At 50.3% G+C, this 15,193-nt stretch overlaps 1 protein-coding gene across 3 annotated transcripts; it reads left to right on the top strand.

Moving 5' to 3' along the window:
• Positions 1-6,910: 6,910 nt before the first annotated feature.
• On the top strand, positions 6,911-15,150 carry LOC149851733 (C-type lectin domain family 4 member D-like). 3 transcript variants are annotated; one of them, XM_090030433.1, is made up of 6 exons: positions 6,911-7,042; positions 8,177-8,275; positions 11,935-12,027; positions 12,607-12,758; positions 12,962-13,155; positions 13,815-15,150. In XM_090030433.1, the coding sequence occupies exons 1-6, from the start codon at positions 7,012-7,014 to the stop codon at positions 13,966-13,968; spliced, it is 723 nt and encodes a 240-aa protein (XP_089886559.1). In that variant the 5' UTR covers positions 6,911-7,011; the 3' UTR covers positions 13,969-15,150. The 3 variants fall into 3 exon arrangements, with proteins under 3 accessions (XP_089886559.1, XP_089886560.1, XP_089886557.1); XM_090030434.1 differs by lacking the exon at positions 6,911-7,042 and adding an exon at positions 12,894-12,932 and having other exon boundaries at positions 7,851-8,275; positions 13,047-13,155; XM_090030431.1 differs by lacking the exon at positions 6,911-7,042 and having other exon boundaries at positions 7,851-8,275.
• Positions 15,151-15,193: the final 43 nt, after the last annotated feature.

Raw genomic sequence — 15,193 nt, 5'->3', positions numbered from 1 at the left:
AGAACAAACTCCTCTGTTCTCTTTCCTGCCTCAGTGGTAACTTCCAGGAACCTCTTCTCTCTTCCCACCAAACAGGTTGGCAACGCACGATGGTAGAGGCTCCAGCACTGAGCCCTGTGTTCCTGCTAGCTAGCTTGCAGAATACATTTCCCTGCAGTTGTCTCCTCCGCAGGTGCTTTTTTTACTGGGGTTACATCACATCTACTATGGCATCAAGGTGATACAGTTAAGATACTTCACTGAGCTGAAACATGATCAAGACCTAGGCTTGGCAGAATTAGATTTTTATTTTTTAATAATTTTGACAGCTAAAATCACTTTATTTTTAAACATTTATTTCAACTTTTATTAACAAGTTTTGAGGATTGGGCAAAATTAGGGGCATGGGGGCATACAATTTAGTAATGACAGTATACTGTTAAAAGCTTTATAAAAATCGTGTCAAAATATAAAACACAAATATCCATAAATCACTAAATCCATACTTTCTTTAAATAATTCTGTTCATTCATCAGGAAAGACCCAGGCAGGCAGGGACCGGAAGAGGAGGACCGTGGCACTTCCAGAGCTTTGGAAACACTGGGAGTGGTGAAGGCCACCCTTGCCCACCCCCCTGCACTTACCTTCCCAGGTCTGGGCAGGACCCAATACTCCTCCCTCATTCTCCACCCACAGCTTTGGGTAGGGGTTTGTTTAAGTAGCCTGTTATCTCCCTCCTGCACCTTCCCCAGTCTGTGAAGGTGCCAGAGGAATCATTAGGCTTTCATTTTTATCCCCTCTGCCCTCTGTCCCTCTCTCCACTCTCCTGGAATGGGGGTAAAAGTCCTCTTTCTATAAATTTTAATGATTACCAATGACAGTATTTTTTGTTGGTCCGTGTGTGTGAGATGAAATCACCCTTTATCAATGTTTATCAATAAAAATCAAATCCTGCCAAGCCTATCGATAGCACACCCACCCTGTGTGTGCTTCCTGCCAGCTACTGGAGTTGTGGCTGCAAGAGTCTGTCATCTGAGGAAACAGACTAAGGATCTGGGAAAAGAAAGACTGGAGCATGTGTTATTTCTATGGGGCAAAAGGGGGTGGGGGAAGAAATGTACAGGGAGAGCAGGAAGCTTGAGACATGCACCCCAATTTTGGAGGGCAACTTTTTTGAGGAAAGGTGCATGTGATTCATGAGTACATACGGTATTTGCAATGACTGCTATGTGCACTGTGTGCTGCGAGTGCAGGAGAACTGTTCTCCATATGCCTTGGGTAGAAGGTAGAGGGCATGTCCTCTGAATTATGCCTGACTCCATTCTCAGGGACAGGAGTCGTGCCCCTGGGCTGGCTTGCTTCTGGCTCCCTAGTGTGGGGACCCCATCCTGTGCTGTGTGGAAATGAGCCTATTGTGTGAGGCTCAGCTGGAAAAGCAGCTGCAGAAGCTATGGACATTGTTCCACAGCGCGGCTTGCCCAGATCAGCACAACAGGGCCAGCTCCCCAGCCAGCCCAGCTGGGCTGGCAGGAATGATGGCACTGAACTGACTCATGGACAGGGACAGACTGCAAGAAAGGGATTGACCTGGTCTGTGGTATCTCTGCAGGGCTGGCAGGTGCCTAGGAAGAATTAGCTGGGTGGCCAATGGTACAAGGCACAGCTGGCTCCGTGGAGGGGCTGTCTGGTCATGTGAGGGACCAACACTGACTTGTCCACATGCACCAGCAGTGCTGGCAGAGTCAAGCAGCATGGTCCATCCTGGCATACCCTGTGTAGTCCCTGATTTGTACCCAGTCACTGCCCATCTCGGTGTGGCCTGGAGGAGCAGGGTTCTCAGGACTGAAGCAGAGAAGTGAGAAGGAACCAGCCCTGGATACCCCTCAACTGCTTTGGCACTGACCAGATCTGATCTAGGGCTCCTTGGAGGCAGTGATTTAGCCCTAGACCAGAGTCAGCTGAATACAGATCATGCAAGTCTGGAGGGGCTGAGCCCAGAAAGTTTAACTTGAGGTTTGCTTTGGAAGTAGGCCTTCACGTGTTGGGTTTGTTTTCATTTCATTTTCATTGAACTCCATTTTCCCCACTTGCATGTGGCCCCGTGCAAAAGCCAAAGGTAAATACACAACTTTTCTGGGCTTAGGAACATAGGAAAATTGGACTGGAAGGGACTTCACAAAGTGGCACAGTCACAAATAGTATTCTAGATCCAGCATGCATGGCCAGTCTGGAGCAGATGCCATATGCAGCATGTACCCCAAACTGGCCCCACAGCTGTGTGCAGTGCGTGCCAGCTTTGCAAACTGCATGCGGTGCATGCCAGACTTGCCCTGTGGGTGCTGCATGTAGTGTGTCCAAGTCCAAGACCCATGGGCAGCACCACAGACCAGATGATAGGGCTCTGCAGGTCAGATATAGTCCATGGACCAAATCTTTCACACCTGTGCTCCAACTCATTCTCTTCCTTGTGGTCCCACTCATCTTCCCCTCATGGAGGTAAAAGGGCCAGTTTCAAAAGGAGAGCTGGAGCAAGAACAGGATGATGCCTAAGCTGTGCCGTCATGGTCAGAGCATTGTGCTGGGGGACTGGAAAGGCATACACATCTCTTACACTCAAGCTAAATGATTGGGTGGAAAAGTAATGCACATGGGGAAAAATAACCTCAAGTATATGCACACAATGCTGGACTCTGAACTAGCTGGTAAGATTGGATTTTGTATGTTATCCAGGATTTCCTGCTCAAGGGAGTAAAATGAACAGTTGCAGATAGGCAAGGAATGGGTTACTACATTGGTCTGAGTGCCTGGGATGGTGGAAGGCCAGTGGCATTGGGTGGATCGGATCCTGGAAACCCAGACTGCTATGTGAGTGTCTTTTGCAAGCTACACTTGCTACCTCTACCCCTTGAGCGCAATATACAGAATAACACACATATGTATGTGCCAGGCTAGGGGAAAGGGAATAAGGGAGAAGGTGGGTGTAGAGTGCACTGGCCCCTGTTATACTAGGGTGCTTCTGAACATGTGAAGAGCAGATCTGCTGGGGAATATGATCAGAGGCTGCCAATGCATTTCAGGGAGCAGCATAGATGGACATGGGGATCTCACCGTCACCAAAGCTTCTCAGGACCTGATCCAAGTGATTTGGTGAAATTGGAAGACCAGAGCAGGGTATTTACCTGTGAAGGGCGGGGGGAAATTGCTGTCTGATATGTTATCGTAGCTGATGCTACCAAGTGTAACAAATGCCCTTCCTCAGTGGGAGCATCCTCCTGTGCTGTAAACAGGAGAGGTTATCTTTCTGTCCACATGGCCTTGCAGTTGTGGGATATCACTGTGAGATGCAGCTTCCAGATGCAGGATGCAGGAATCAAGGTCTGGACCTCAGACCTGTCTACTGAGGTCTTCAACCTATATACGTTAGGGCAGTATCTAGTGTTATTCCCCAAGGGGTTGTGATTTCACCACCTTTCTGGATATGCAGATCTGTGGAGGTGTGTCCCAGGCTTTTTAGCCCCCTCCAGACTGGAAGTCCTCTAGGTCTGCAATGCATTATGGAACAACTTGTCTTTCCTTGCTGGCCCCCTGGCAGGACCAACATCAGTTACTGAACACCCACCTGCAGGAGCACTCACTTCCTAGTCCTGTGTAAGGAGCTTGGCCAAGCCATTGGAGCCATAAGACATGACTGAACCAGCCTAGGCTGGTGCAGGAGTGGGTTATTACTGCTCTGTAGAAATTGTCCATCCAAGACTGAAACATGGTTAACCTGTGTGATGGGCCAAGCATTTGGCTGATGGGAGTGGAGATTTGCAATGCTACTCTGCAAGCTGTTTGCCTACAGATTGTTGGGATTAAGTACCTCCCTGGAAGGACGTTGGGTTTCCGAGAATGGGATTTCCCACCAGCAATGGGGTCAGGATGGCAAAGAGTTTGTCCCTATAGGGGCTAGTGAATGTGTTAACCAGGTGGACTACCTCATCATGTTGGTTTCCAAACAGGTTTTTAAAACAGTGGACATAGGATTGAGGTGTGCATTTTGACCACACTTGCAAAGCTAGAGGTATTCTCACCTGATATGGCACAAAGACACGCTAGCAATCCATACAACCAGGAAGAGTCTCCACTCATGTCATGATACAGACCCTGGGTCATGGGAGGGGAGAGAGATTTGGACTCTGAGTAGTGCCGGATTTAGGCTTAAGCTACTTTAGCTACAGGGCCTCACAATATGAGGGGCCTCTAAATAAAAAAAACCCTGACTCAATATCAAGTTTTATAATAATTAGTTGGTAAATAAAAGAGATATGGGGAAATGACTCTCTACATATGGACATTTTCATTCTAATATGAGAAAAATATACATACATTGGATTATTTTTATCATACGGGGCCTCTTAAACTGGACATAGTTTAGGGCCTCATCATGTCATAATCCAGCACTGACTCTGAGGTATCTTCATCCGTGGTGATTTCAGTGTGAAATTGCTAGCCATTGCATGTGGTATTCTGTGGGTTGTGAGACACTCTGGATAGGTTTTCTTGTGTGTTTACAAGGCTCTCAGTTACCTGTTGCACTTACTGAGATAAACAGTTTTGGAGAGGAGGCTGCTAATCAGAACATTTTGTTCCAGATTAATAGCCTTTCATCTTCTTCTTCCTCCTCTTCTGCTGCTACTTCTTGCTTTATTAAGTACCTTTTAAAATATAATATTTTCTGCTTGCTGTGGTGGGGGCCAGTGGCTAGCTCTTTTCTTATATTCTAGTACAACCATGTGGCAGAGCAGGGGTTCTTGATGCATGGTTTTTAGATGTACAGCAACATTTCCTTAATCGTTAGACAAAACGTCATGAAATGTTCAGACCTGCCCATCACCAGCAAGGCACTGACACGTCTGTAACTCTAGAGCAAGAAGCAAGCGACGCCAAAGAAACCAACACATAGAGTAAAACTTAATGAGCAAGAGAAGAATGTAGCAGTGCTACGCTAGAGACAGCACTGCCCTCTGTCTACATTGCCCTTCTCTTCCTCTCCCCTGCAGCCCTTTTCTGTTTGCACAATGAAAGGTAAAAGGGGACAGTTTGGCCCTGGTGTGTGCCAGAGCCATCCTAGTCCCATTGATCCACAACCTGTTCCCTCTACTGTGCTGCTCACAGGTCACGGTAGGGCAGGAAAGGGGTTAGATCCCTGGAGTAGGGATTGAACGAGATCCCGGTGCTTGATATGGGACTTACAGAAGAACCTGTGAGGGGTGGGGGAGTGGGGGTGCTCATGCTGGTCCCTGGCCTACACAGCAGCCCTTCCTAGTGCCAGCAGAGACCCTGCCCTGGCTATTGCCCATAAAAAGATCCTTGAAGTTTCTGGGCCCTGTTAATTCATACTTTCCTGGTCCTGTTTTGTGATATGTGGAGGTAGGGTTGCCGAGCCTCTAGAATTGCCCTGGAGTCTCTAGGAATTAGATATAAGTCTCCAGAAGACTGCTGAGAGTCACCTGGGAGATAAATAGTAAGGCAGTCATTAAAATAGATATTAAGTGTTGAATCTTATGTATATAGTAGTCCAGTGGGTTTTTAAAATGCAGTAGTAACGTGTGTTTGCCTTCCTGGTGTAAAGTCATTAATGTCATTATGTCATGTGATGACATCTCCCAGAACAGATTCAAAGAGAGTTGGTAACCCTGTGTGGAGCCCATTCCCGGGACCAATTCGTTGTCTATGAGCTGCCGTATTGCTTTCCCAGAGGCACCTGGGTAATTCAAGTCCCCCATTGCCCTCTGGTCTTGTCCTTTGGAGGCTTCTGTCAATTCAAAGTAAGACTCATCAACCTCTACCTGCTGACTAGGGGTCTGTAGTAGACCCTGCCCAGGCATCACTTGTGTAAGTTGTGCCTTTCATCTATATCCAGAGGTGTTCATGACTTATACAAAGAGAGCAGAAGAACTGGGATTGTATGGTCTGGAGAAGACAAGACCGAGGAGGGGTTTCATAGCTGTCTTCAAATAACACAAGGGAAGTTTGCAGCAGGGGAAATATGGACTGGATATTAGGCTGAGCTTGGGCTGAGAGTAGTTAAGCATTGGACCTGACTACCTAGAGAGGCTGTGGAATCTCCATCCTTGGAAGTTTTTTACGGGCAGGTTAGATGAGCACTTGTCTAAGGTGGTTCAGTCAGGGATGATCCTGCTTTGTAGAGGGGACTGAATTAGCTGATTGCTTCAGGTCCCTTCCAGCTTTGTATCTTTATGATTCAAGAAACCTTCCTGGACCTTTACGCTTAACCAGGAAGACAGGGGAGAAAACCTGCAACTGCTTCTTCCTCATGCCAGGCTTCTGTGGTCCTTTTTGGTCTGCTCAGGTCAGATCGGGCAGTATTCCTAGTGCCCGCAGAGATGGGTAGCGTAGGGTAAGGCTACCCATAGGATTGCATAAGCCATGGGAACCTGTGTGGGGTGGTTCCAGGGAGGCAATACTTAATCTGGGAAGAAAGGCCAGGTCAGCAGACAGGTGCCTCCAGCCCCGTCAGAAGAGAATCTCTAACCACCACCTACTGCTCTATCTGAGGCTGGATCCTGGATCAATGGGGCTCATTCATACCAAGTCAATTTTACCACTTACAGATTGAACTCTCCCTTCTTGTGCCTCCACAAATCAGGGCCAAGCCCAGCAGAGATGGGCCTGGCATTGCCTGTTACAAAGCTGCGGGATTCTTTGTAAAATGACAATATTTGGGAGGTAGAGAACGTTCCTCTTTCACTTCTGCATTTCCTTCTGCTTCTGTGTATATTTTTTGAAGCAGGGTCTTAAGCTAGAATCTAGTAGTCTATTTTCTGTGGTAATAAGCATCCGGTATGAAACAAAATGACAAAAGAATTGATGCAATTTCCTCTCCTCTCCATGCCCTTGGTTTGGCTCCAGGCACTGGCTCTCAGCCTGGGCCATAGGTCCCCTTGGACACCAGCCCTGGACAGGCAGTATGCTCTGCAATAGGAGACTTGGGAGCAGGGAGGGGAGAGCAAGCTCCTGGCAGAAAAGATGAGCACGGAGAGGAGACCCAGGCCTGGAGGTAACATGATCACTGGGGTTTCTTCTCTTGTGTTTTGAGGGAAGTGGGCGGAAACAAGGGGCTGGAGGAGGCAGAGGAGGGAGAAATGGATGAGGTCAAAGGAAGAGAAGAGTTTGAGAGGAAACAGAGGATGGAGAGGAGGGAAGAGACCCATAGAGAGAAGGGAACTGAGAAGATTTGGGGCTTGGCAGAGCACGCCATGAGAAAAAGGGAAGAGAATAAAATGTAAGAGGGAGATGTAGTGACCCCCTGTCTCCTGCGGTGACACAGATAAATAGTGCCTAAAGAAGGGTGGCTGCCACATGTCTGTAACTAACCAAGGCAAGCTTCTTTGGTGATACCAGCCTTAAACATCCTCTCCCACATGAGAGCCAGCTGGGTCACTGTTTTACCAGTTTAGGTTTTACCAGATCCTGTGAAAACCCTGTCGTCATTCTCCCAGGGGAAAGAGCCCACTGGACAGGACCCTGTTGGTCTCCACTTTGTTCTGATTTTTCTAACCCCATTTACCCACTGGGTGGAGCTGGCTAAGCAGCAATTGCATATGGGAGAGGGGAGGCAGCAGCGACATAAAGAAAAGAGAGTCATGACTGGAGCGGATGGGAGAGGTGGGGAGCTGGGTTGAAAGAAAACAAGGAAGGAACTGGGAGAGGGGAAGCAGCACAGAAAAGGAGGCTAGAAAGGGGCAAAGATGATAGATGGAAAGAGATGGAAGTGAAGGGAGAAAAGGCAGGGAGAGGAAGAGGGAGAGAGAGAGAGGGAGACAGGAGGTGGCACACAGGGGGGCAGAGGGAGGATTGCGGGAGAGTAAAGGAGGCATTGTAGGATACAGAAATGGGAGAGAAAAGTAGTGCAGAGCCAGGGGTTAGGCAGAGGCAGGCATTGGAGGGTGAAGAGAAAAGAGGCAAGAGCCAAAGTAGTTGCAGTGGGAGACCCAATATTGGCCTCAAGCCCTGCATCTGACCCACCTTTAATTTCAGATGGCAGAGCCAGGCTATGGTCTTCAGGAGATCCCTTCCCCTGTCTTAGGACACTGTGTTGGGAAGAAGCAGCGGGGTGGTGGCCTCCTGGTCCCTCAAGCTCTCCTGTCTCTGGCAGTGTGTGAGATCTCTGCTCCTTTCTTGTGTTTTTCAGGCCCTGCAGAGGAGAGAGGAGGCTGTCCCTGGCTGAGCCTCTGGACTGTTCTTATTCCTGCCCTCGCTCTCAAAGCCTGTGTCATGTGTGGCTGCCTTGGTGGGTGCTGGATGCTGTTTATTTACTTGGATTTGGGATGAAGAGACGGGGTGGAGGAGGGGAAGTAAGTCTCAAACATGCCGACATCAGGAGCAACCAAATCTCAGCAGGGGTGAGGAACTGCTCTGTCAGATATGGACATGGGGGGCTATGGCCATCCTATGAGGCACCTGGCCTCTGTCTCTGCCCAAAGCCGAACATGGGTCCAGGTGACAGGACAATCTGCTTGCTCCTCAATTAGCCAGTTTCCTCCTATTTCAATCAGTCCATTTCAACCCCAAACTGTTGTGCCCAGGCACTAGCCAAGTAGTGGAGAGAAAGTTGATACCATGAGTCCAGAAGGTGCCAAACCCAGACTCCAGTGGACCTAAAATCCCACACATGTTGAGTGAGTCTTATGGTCCGGGGATCTCCATTATGGCTGCCTGGATTCTGGGAACAGCCTGCACTGCAGGGCCACATGTCTGCTGCTGCCTAGCATGGCGAGAGGAGGGAGGGAAGGGAAGGGAAATAAAGGGAAGAGGAAGAACCCTGCTATTGGGGTGTGCCTGATAACTGCTGCTTTGCCTTTCCCTATGTTTGTCACATGCTGCTGTTGTCTTGTTGATTGGGGTATCTTGGATGGATGCTGTCAGTCAAAAGAACTGGCTCAATAGCTAGGGCATGGATTAAGGGAGCTGAAGTAGGTGCCAAGTTCTCCATCCACAGAAGTCTATTATTGGCTTTTGCATAGACTAGAATGCAGTGGTCATGTCAGGATAGTTCTGAGCAGAAGATGATGGCAATCCCAGGTTATACACAGGGGAAGAGGAAGGAAACACTGTGCCTATAACAGGGAGCTGGAGGATCCTGTTACTTTAAGGAAAAATGTGCAGCAGGCAGTGGAGCACGAGCTAGCTGCACGGTCAGAAGTTGGCTGTCCAGGTAGCCTGAGAGTAGAAGCCGCAAGCAGCTTGGTGGAGAGCTGCAGCAGGGAGGGGCAGGATGCCTATTAAATAGCAGGGAAACCCCTGTACTAACGGGGCAGTGCTCCAGGGCACATAAGCCCAGCACTAGAAACAAGGGGGGCAGCCTGGCTCTGCATTAGGGCTGTGCGAAACAGCACTGTTCCACTTCAACTTCCACTTCTACGTTTCGCCAGGACAGTGTTTCGTTTCAAGTTTCATTTAATTTCAAAAGCACTGTTCCTTTTTGTTTCATTGAAACTGTTTCGTTGAAACTGTTAGATTGTTTCAGCTCTGTTTTGACATTTTGCCTGTAGGCTATAACGGGGAAGCACAAAATTGCCTCTAACTTTGTCATTTCTAGCCTGCTTTAGATGAAACTTGCAGAGATGGTAGCCCCTTCTGAGGGCATGAAGTCTGCCAAGTTTCAAGGAGATACTTGACTCCTCCCAGGGATGCAGGAGGCCTCCGATCTGCCTGTCGGATCACAGGAGGCTGCTCCTGCTGCCTGGGATGGGTGACAGCACCAATCTTCCCGGTGCTGGGTGTGGGCTGTGCCCAGCGCCGTCCCAGGCAGCAGGACCAGCCTCCTGTGATCCGGCAGGCAGATCGAGGGCTCGTAACCCCGTGAGGGCTATGGGGCTCTACTGATTCCTCCCAGGAGTGTGGGGGCCCCCCGATCTGCCTGCTGGATCACAGCAGGCGGCTCCTGCCACCTGCCCCAGCTGCCAGCAACAGCATGCTGTCATCCAATGCGCAGATTGGGGCTCCCTGGGAAGGCTGTGGGCTGTGCCAGAATCCTCCTATGGGGCGCACCCCCTGGATTTGCATGGGATGACAGGAGGCTGATGCTGCCAGCTGGGACCAGCCCTGAAGCCAAGCCCAGCTTCAAAACTCAAAACATGTCGAAACTTTCTAAACATTTTGAGTGCCCTTGTTTTGTTTCAAAGCTGTTTCTAAGGCTTTCATTTTGTTTTGATTTTTCAATTTGGAGCTCGAAAGACATCAAAACAGCTTCAAAATGAAACAGCCAGGGTCATCTCACACAGCCCTACCCTGCGTGCTGCAAGGAACTGGTCTCCTGGGGAAAGGGGCTGCAGAAGGCAGCCTGGCAAGTGCCCTAGCCACCCATGAGAGCTGGGAGGTGAGAGCCCAAAGGGAGGTATGGCCTGCCCAAAGACATCAACCCAGAGTTGGGGGATATTTTTGTTGTGAGCAGCTGCTTGTATTTGTGTTGTGTTAAAGTTGAAACAGGAGGAGCAGGTTGTGGCTAAGGGGGGCAACAGGAAGGCTAGAGGAGTGCCTGTGAGGAACGCCACATAAAGCCCTGTAGGATCAGGGATCAAAAGGGGACTAAGCAGCACCAGAGCCAGCTAGCCTGGGTCAGGGACCCAGGAAGATGAGGGTTGCATAAGCAGCTTTGCCCAAGTCAGGGTTACCAGAGGACTAAGAGGAAAAAAGAAAAGCCTTGCCTGGGGGCCCAAAACCTGAGAAAGATGAAGCTGAGATCAGGGAGCCCAGAGCCCAAGAAGGGGAAGAGACAGGTGCCAGAGGCCTAGAGGCCTACATAAGGAGAGATGTGCGGCCAAGAAAGCCAGGCTGGAAGAAGTGGGCATAGCCGGAGGCTGGCAAGCAGAGTAACAGTTTGCTTTCATCAGCAAAGCTAACTGCGCTTTATCACGTATCAGCAGATGCATGACAAACAGACCCAAGGAAGTGATACTTCCCCTCTATGCGACATTGGTCAGACCGCAATTGGAGTACTGTGTCCAGTTTTGGGTGCCGTACTTCAAGAAGGATGCTGATAGACTTGAGAGGGTCCAGAGCAGAGCCACCTGCACGGTCAGGGGCTTACAGGACAAGCCCTATAAGGAGAGACTGAGGGACCTGGACCTCTTCAGCCTCCACAAAAGAGGGCTGAGAGGTGATCTTGTGGCTGCCTGCAAATTCATTAGGGGGACACAGCAAAAGATCGGAGATGCTCTGTTCACCAGGGCACCTCTTGGGGTAACAAGAAGCAATGGTCACAAACTGACAGAGAACAGATTTAGGCTAGATATCAGGAAAAACTTCTTCATGGTAAGGGTGGCCAAAATTTGGAATGGGCTTCCAAGGGCGGTGGTGCTCTCCCCTACCTTGGGGGTCTCTAAGAGCAGGCTGGATAGGCATCAGGCTGGGGTCATCTGACCCCAGCACTCTTTCCTGCCCAGGCAGGGGGTCAGACTCAATGATCTGTTGAGGTCCCTTTTGACCCTAGCTTCTATGGATCTATGAATCTATGAAAGCCAAGAATGCAGGGGCCTCTACAGCAAGGCCCAGGACATTGTCTGAATAACATCTGTGACGTATGGGTGCAGCTGTAGGGGTAGCAGAGGGCATGAGCAGCCCTTAAGCCTAAGGCAACTGGTGCCCCAGGGCATTGACAGGGCCAGGAGGGCTTCACTTAGTGCTTGAGGGGCAGGTTTGGGATCAGCTAGGTCCCAGAGGGTCCTGCTGACTGAATTACACATGAGCGTTTGCTCTGGGACCCTGGGGCAGCTTCCCTTTTTACAGTCAAATGATTTCAGCAAGGTGCGGCAAGTGAGAGCAAGGGGAGGGTACCCTCAGTGGCTGGAAGAGGGGCAGGGGCCACATGGCCACCAGGAGGTGTCACGGCTGCCCCGGCGCCCAGTCCTCCTATAGTACCCATTCTCTTTTTCCCTCTTCTTTTTCCAGTTCTCCTCATTAGACAGCGCTGTGAAGAGCACACGACTCTGCGCCAGACCTCTACTGAGTGGCACTGTGTCCTGGAGACACGGGAGAGTAAAGGTCAGTGATAGTGTTAGAGAGAGTGAGGGGGCAGGGATTGACCCCAGCATCAGCATCCATGGCTGTGACCCAATGCACACACAGCTTTGGATCGATAGCACACACCTATGGCGGGTCTAGCAACGGACTTGTGCAGAGAGGCCAGGAGGTCTGTTCAGAAAGACGAAGGGTAGGGAAGAGGCAACATTGTCTTCTAAGCACAGGAAGAACTACTTCCCGACACTGAGGACCATTAGACAGCACACCAACCTGCCCAGGGAAAAAGGTGCAACCACATTAACTGAATCTGGTGCCTTTGTCTAGACAAGGATTTAGCAGTGTGTGGTGAGAATGTGTTAGGTAATGAGCATCAGTCTGCTCTTAGCTTATTGAACATCTTCAAGAGCGGCATCTGGCAGTGCAAGCTTTAAGCTAGGCAGGACACAGACGGAGAGGTGGGGAAGGACAGAGTCAAATGAGCTAAACTGAAGAAACAATCCTGCATCCTCAGCAGGGAGTGGAAAAGAGTCAGCACCAGCAGGGGTTTCCCACCTTTACTCTTGAGCATGTCATGCTCCTTGACTTTCTCTCCCCTCCCAGCACGGGTCTGGATGTGCTGCCCTGTGGGCTGGAAGCCCTTTCATACCAGCTGCTACTACTTGTCCTCTGACACCAAACCCTGGGGTGAGAGCCAGAAAAACTGCACAGGAATGGGGTCCCACCTGGTGGTGATCAGCACCGAGGCTGAGCAGGTATCTGATTTGGGGGTGGGGGGTGTTCAGAGCTAGCTATGGGTGGGACCTCCCCGCATGCAGGCTGGCTCTGGCATTGGAGTGGGCAATTCTGTTTGTTTCCATTGCACTACCACTGCCGTTCTCACCCTGCAGGGACCCTGCCTCCTGCTGTCCGCTCAGCACTTGCAGCTGGTGAGATGGCATTTTGGTTTTTTATTCAGAATTTCCTGCTCAGTTGGGTAAAAGATGTTACAGACAGGCAAAGGAAGAACACTGTCAAGGATTTCCTGCTTAATTTGTTAAAAGGAACTATTACAGGCAGGCAAGAGAGGAGTTACTACATCGGTCTCAGTTCCCAGAAGGTGGAAGGCCAATGGCACTGGGTGGATCAGACCCCGTATAACCAGGCCACAACGTGAGTATTCCTTGGCAAGGGCCCTGTTACCAGCAGAGTAATGCACGTGCGTCTGTGTGAGGGGCAGAGAAGTAGAAAAGAGGCAGGGAGTAGGGATACAACACTGTTTCTTTGTGTAGTCCATGTTAATCCATCTGTGTATGGCGTAATGCAAGAATTGTCAATCTCTGGCCCCTGGGCTGAATCCAGTCCCTGGAGCTTTTTGATTCAGCTTGCAGGCATGGGGTTTCCACAGCAGTCAGTGCTGAGGGTCTTTAGCAGCAATTGCTTCCCTTGTGCTGGTGAGGGCAGAAAAAACAGCAGTGTCAGCTGGATCTTAGCACGTGCCCTCCTACCTCCCAGCCTGCATCTGACCCAAACTTAAATGCCTCTGAAGGTTGCCAACCATTGGTGTATGTGGGTATCTACATGTGTGTGAATGAGAGAGGGGGAAACCTTTGTCCCCTTCTGAAGTGAAGGGCTTGGCCAAGAGCATATCTGTTGGGGCAACATGATCAGAGGCTGCCAATCCATACCAGGAAGCAGCACAGCAGGAGTTGGGGGAATGTGCGACTCATAGGCCGTGATTCGCACTGTTCCTTCCTCCTCACCTGCCCTGGCTCCTTCCCCCATGGGCCACCCACCGCTGCATTTATGACCCTAGAGCTTCTCTTCTGCAGGTTTTGGAGGCCTAAGGAACCAAGTGTCCGCGACAATGAGACATGCACTGTCTTCCACATGGATATAAATCAACAAGGGAACAGGAACTGGAAAAACAACCCTTGTACCCATGATTTTTATCGAATTTGTGAGACTACAAGAAGCAGTCTTTGAGGAGAAAGCCCTTCCCTTGTGAGGTCTGGAAGCAGAGGGAGGTGGTCGCTTTCCTTGGGCAGCTCCCAGGGAGATGGGCAGGGGGCTTGAAGGTACCCTGGAAGCTGGGACTGTAGGTTTGCAGGGGGTGTTGGGGAGGAGGTTCCTGGGCAGTAGCCTGAACTCATCATCAGTAAAAGCTCTTAGAAAAAAAACCTAATGGCTAAAACACCTGTATAGTGGAAAAAAGCCAGCTTCCAACAGAACTCTGTTTGTAATATCAACAAAACTGCCCATGATATCACCCTAGGAGGGCGATGGAAAAGTGGGGTGGAGGGGAAGGGCTGGAGGCAGTGCCATGAAAGTGCTGAAGACAGTCACCATGCACTATATGAGACCAGCCTGTGGCCCCCCTCTCCCCTCCCCAGAGTCCCTTGGAAAGGTCCACTGGGGGAAGAGCTTTGCACAGAGGTAGAGGGGAAGCTGGAGCTTTGCTTGATAAATATTGGGAGAGGAGCCACGTGCTTCTCTGTACAAACCACTGACTGCCCCTAGCATTGAACAATACAGATAAGGAATTTTGACTCTTTGTTTTTCTTTTGCTGGTTGTGAAGGACTTTGCAGCTGGGGAAGGGAAGGAACAGGGCAGAGATGAGGCAACATTTCTGGGGAAATGACAGATGCTGCTCTGCTCTTCTGTGGTGCCACAGCCTTGAGCAGCATGCATGCATCACTCCTCCAACCAAGCCTATGTTGGCGGGCTGAGAGGAGGCATGCCTAGGGCACCAGGGGGCAGATCTCAGTAGAGCCCTGTGTTCTCCATGACCTGAGGGCAGGGGTATCTGCTCCTCTGGTTGTGGGGGACGGGAAAAGCCAGCTCTGTCCAGCCCCATTCCTGTGCTGACAACCCAGAATCCTTCTGTTCAGGCATTGTGGTGGTCCTGGGCATTGGCCAAGTGTATTTGTGATGGTGACGGCTATCTGTATTGTGTGCTGAGAAGGCAGGGATCTCAGCGTGCCCTGGATAGAGGGTAGCTCTGCGTTACGGCTGGGTAGAGACACTGGTGTCCAAGGCAAAAGGCCCCAGTCAGAGAGTGGGAGCTGTGCATTCAGAAGCAGAGCAGTGGGGATGGACAGCTCTTAGCCACCTGAGACTGACCAGATCCGGAGGGCACAGTTTGGCTCAGGACTGTAATCAGCTGAACATGGAAGAGTTGCGGCTGGAGAGGCTGACCCCCCCAGGGAT

Source organism: Crocodylus siamensis, unplaced genomic scaffold (assembly GCF_052110815.1).
Source record: "Crocodylus siamensis isolate JL-2025a unplaced genomic scaffold, ASM5211081v1 HiC_scaffold_307, whole genome shotgun sequence".
Lineage (NCBI taxonomy): Eukaryota > Metazoa > Chordata > Crocodylia > Crocodylidae > Crocodylus > Crocodylus siamensis.
This window is presented reverse-complemented; position numbering and strand designations above follow the sequence as displayed.